Raw genomic sequence first — 4,550 nt, 5'->3', positions numbered from 1 at the left:
TCTGTCTTGAGGCCGAAGCAAACGTCAAAAGCGCTACTATAGTGCTAATATTAGTATCTTGCTTACCTTTAGGTTAGTGTAATGTCCTGGACATTTATTGTCAATTTCCTGTGGATTTTAAACGTGGGCTCTCCTTCCAGCAATCAGGCACTTCACGATCTTCCAGCTCAGTTAACCCATCAAGGGCCGGGCTTCAACTATATTAAGGAACACATTGTCAACACATCATAGCATCATATCCCAATGCTAACACAGCGGCCTTTGTTTTTTTTACCTTTCTGCTGCCTGCAGTCAAAGACTCATACCTAGCTGCATCATGAGGGTTGTGGAGGAGGAGTACGGGGAGGAACATATCGGTTAGAGCTTGAATGGAGCATCTCGGTGAATTGCCAAACTTTGGTTGGCACACATCAACTTTGAACACAATGGTAAACATTACTATTATAGGATAATTTGCAAACGTCTTATTTGTCAGGTGGACCATCTACTTGATAAGTATACCAGTCGTGAATGACTACCTAGATGCTTGCCCAAATCGAGGTCAACCTGCCTTCCATTGACATGCCAAGATCAGTTGAAGGATGTGCAGCACATGGCCCCAAGAGCTCCCACTGACAGAGCAACCTACGGCCAGCAAAACCCAGCTTATTACCGTATCGTGGTTGCCGCTGAATGAAGTGTTAGCCGATGACGCGTTCTTTCCATGGCCGAGTCAATTATGTACCAGCACGGGTCGGGGTCAAGTAGCCTCAAAAGGGAGAATGCATTCACATCTACCAGAGATCTGAATCGTATTCTACCATTTGAGTGAGACATTGAACGAGTCTGGTGCAGTGATGATCCTTTGAGACAGCATGATAGGCAGCGTGGCTCATCACCAGGCCGCGTGGCTCCGTATTGCTGGTACCACCCAATTTTACTCCGGCGTTACTCACCCACGCAAGCACAGACACGATCAACGATGAAGCGGGACTTTTGTTCAAGCCTATTCTGGGCTAAGGCTTGTTCATGAAGATCCAGATAAGAGTTGAGACAGGAAGTGTTAGGCTGGTGATCGGATGTCATCCGAGGAGGCGCCTTGGCATCGGCATTGACAGCATCTGTAGTAGATCCTAGTCACTTCAGTATCGATTGTTGATGCTAGAACGTGTTTTTATTTCATCGCTTGACCTTCTGTTCGTTCTCATTTGGTAACAGTCTCGTGTTTGGCCCGCCCAAAAAGGAAGGGTATCCCAGCAGAGGCAGAAGAGGGATGTGGACTCGCGAGGGACAGAAAATCCAATGGCACAAGAATATTCGCTTTATAGCGGATCTGAATCGTGAGTGTCATGGACCTTGTCTTGTAAACTTCAAAGCCAACCACCACGCGGCTGTTGATCCGACATTGCAAGGCAGTGGCTCAGACAAAGGGCCGAATATTGAGCAATAACCTTGAGATTTTGGCTCATGGGATAAAGTCTTCTGTAGCTAGAGCATAAACTGATGGCTAATGTAAAATCTCACCAGGCCTAGCTCGTTTTGGAGGATGATTGCCTTCAACCTCAGACCTTGGGAAACGCGACGCTGAGCCGCAACACGTGGCGCGACACGGAATCTGTGGAACCGTTTGAGAATGTTCTTGCAGGCTGAATTGCTTCCTACGAAGGAACAAATCAATCCCCTAGAGCTGAAGAAGGTGGTATTGATCATTGGATATACAGTGTTGATGATACGCAAGGGGCAGATACGGAATGCTTCCATCACCCGCGTCATGGGCCAGCATTACGCGTCCCCACGGAGAATGAAACATGGTGCTTGGTCCCTGCAACCGCCCAACTGCCGGATAACGATCTACCATTTGTGATCTGTAGTGCGAGAAGATAGTCGATGCTAGTAAGTATCCGCTTCATGTTTCGGGTATTTTTAGCATGTGGCCATGGCAAAGAATGAAGCTATACAGAAGGCATCTCGACCCTGGCTCTTGACCATTATATAAAAATGGCGAAGCTGAGAGCATCTTGGCAGCTGGTGCCTATCAGAATGACCTGCCATTCTATTCATCAGCTCAGTCATCAACTAAATCTTCGCAGAAGCCAACCGTCATGTCTGATACCGACCCAAAGAGTTCGTCAGCCCAGCCGGCGACCTCGATTGAGTCTGAGCCACTCTACCACATCCTATCCAGGCGCAAGAAATGGGGGCTCGTCGTTTTGGCTTCCTTGGCAGGCTGTTTCTCGCCTCTTTCATCAAACATCTACTTCCCGGCCATTGACAGTATATCATCGGATCTTGGCGTGAGCCTGTCCCTTGTCGCCCTCACAATCACCGTCTACATGGTCGTTCAGGGTATCGCGCCTTCACTTTTCGGCGCCTTCTCAGACACGTATGGCCGGCGTCTCACCTTCACTGCCAGCTTGGTCATCTACACAGCTGCAAACTTGGCCCTTGCTTTCACGTCGAGCTTCCCGATGCTGCTGGTCATGCGTGGCGTCCAAGCAGCCGGATCTGCAGCGACCATCAGTATCAGTGCCGGTGTCATCGCGGACATTGCCGACCCTCGAGAGCGCGGGGGCTTCATGGGGACTAATGCTGGCATCCGGTGAGTAGGGCATGCGTGTGCGTACTAGGGAAGTGGCTTGGCTAACATTTTGCAGCATGACTGGCCAAGCAGTTGGGCCTGTCATTGGAGGGCTTCTCAATAGTGCATGGGGATTTAGAAGCATCTTCTGGTTGCTGTTTGTCTTTGGCATGCTTGTCCTCATGGCACTGTTGATCTTCCTCCCAGAGACACAACGCAAGGTCGCGGGCAATGGCAGCATTCCTCTCTCAGGTTTCCACAAGCCCTTCATCTACGTGGTCAAGCCTCCCAAGGCATGGGAAGAAAGCACTGAGAAACCCTTGCCAAAACTTCGAGAGTCGACTTCTTTCAAAAAGGCCTTTAGCCCGCTTGCCTGCATCCTCGAGAAAGGCATAGCTATACTCTTGGCCTGGGGCGCCGTGGCCTACACGGCATGGAGCATGGTCACATCTTCAACTACGACAGCATTGCTCAAAGGATTCCCATATCTTAATGAGTGGCAGATCGGTCTTTGTTTCTTGCCTAATGGCTTGGGATGTGTGGCTGGTTCGCTTTGCACCGGCTGGCTGTTGGACAAGAGCTTCAAGAGCGCTGAGGCACGATATAGAGTTGAGCAGGGTATATACGACGAACAAGACGTGTCCAAGAAGCGTGGATTTCCTCTTGTGCGCGCGCGTCTACGGTTAATACCTTACTTCAGCCTCGCCCTCCTGTTCTCTCTGGCCCTATATGGTCCCAGCTTTGAGTTCAACGACTTGCGACGCCAGTTCAGCGCCAACCTGGCAGCGCCGCTGGGTTTGCAGTTTCTCATTGCCTTTACCGCCACTGCAATCTTTAACATCAATTCTACGCTGCTCATTGACTGCTTCCCGGACCGACCAGCCAGTGCGACAGCACTCAACAACTTGTGTCGCTGCCTCCTTGGTGCGGCTGGGGTCAGCGCCATCCAGCCAATGATTGATGCTGTCAAGATAATGAAAGCCTTCTTTATCGTCACGGGTATAGTTCTTGCGTGTACCCCTCTCGTCTGGGTGGAATGGAAATGGGGCGAGAAATGGAGGCGAGAACGTGAAGACCAACTCGGTTTGCAAAGGGAACAAGGATGATGCTTTTAGAATGCCTGAGCAACATCCCGAGGTTTCCACCGCCAGCTTCTAGCCCATTCTTTACGAGCCTTGCGCTCTTGCTGTCTTTGTTCGGCCTTGAAATGAAGACAGATTGGCATTTCTGCCTTTTTCGTCTCTACTGATGGCCTGTTTGAACGTGATGTCAGGCTGAGGACTGGGTCGAAGGAGAGGTTCTAATGCCAAAGCCGGCACTTTAATCTTACAAAAATGTTCCTTGGGAAGTCTCCATTCCACGGGCCTACTTAAGCTTGGATCATTGCGTCAGCGCACGTCACGTCGCGAGCCGTATTGAACATGCGGAGAACTCACTTGGTGATATTGTATCAACGACTATGGCTCCCCTGTTAGAGCTAGATACTCCCAACTTGGAGCGCTTCTTTCTCAGTCATGCAGTGAAGAGAGCCGCTCGTGAGTTGATCTTTGCACTTCAATCAACCGATCATCCTTACTCGGGCCTGTCACATCTCACCGCGCACATCTGGACCATGATATACCGGCCCCTCCCTTGCGGGCGGAAGGGAAAAGGGTTGATGAGAACTAGCTACTACTTTTAAAGCTTTTCATCAATCAAAATCAGTCATCCCTGGTCGTGGCCTGTTGGGTAGGATCCTATCAGCATGCCTCCGGGTGGGCTCCGGAGGACGGCAGCCCACAACGACTTTAGCACGGCTCTAACACAGGGTAAAAGCCACCTCTTGTCGTCTTAATAACTACAGAGTACATGGACGAGATCAAGCGACCAGAAGATAACAAGAACCAAGATCCTTCAGCTGATGCAGCGAGCCCCAATTCCTAGGCTCTCCTGGGCTTTCATCTCATTGCCCTTGCAACCGGCACCAGGGACAAAGCCCCACGGACATGGTATG

General features: G+C 50.4%; 1 protein-coding gene across 1 annotated transcript; it reads left to right on the top strand.

Annotated features, from left to right (window-relative positions):
• Window positions 1-2,081: 2,081 nt before the first annotated feature.
• On the top strand, window positions 2,082-3,663 carry LRP88_14649 (major facilitator superfamily domain-containing protein; the record flags this gene model as incomplete). Its single annotated transcript, XM_083250987.1, has 2 exons — window positions 2,082-2,578; window positions 2,634-3,663. 2 exons carry the CDS (start codon window positions 2,082-2,084, stop codon window positions 3,661-3,663), a joined length of 1,527 nt encoding a protein of 508 aa, XP_083093387.1.
• Between the last annotated feature and the right edge of the window lie 887 nt (window positions 3,664-4,550).

Source organism: Fusarium phalaenopsidis, assembly GCF_050370095.1.
Source record: "Fusarium phalaenopsidis strain FUZ10S chromosome Unknown contig_32372, whole genome shotgun sequence".
NCBI lineage: Eukaryota > Fungi > Ascomycota > Sordariomycetes > Hypocreales > Nectriaceae > Fusarium > Fusarium phalaenopsidis.
The sequence above is the reverse complement of the archived record's forward strand: the minus strand, read 5'-3'. Positions and strand labels throughout refer to the sequence as shown.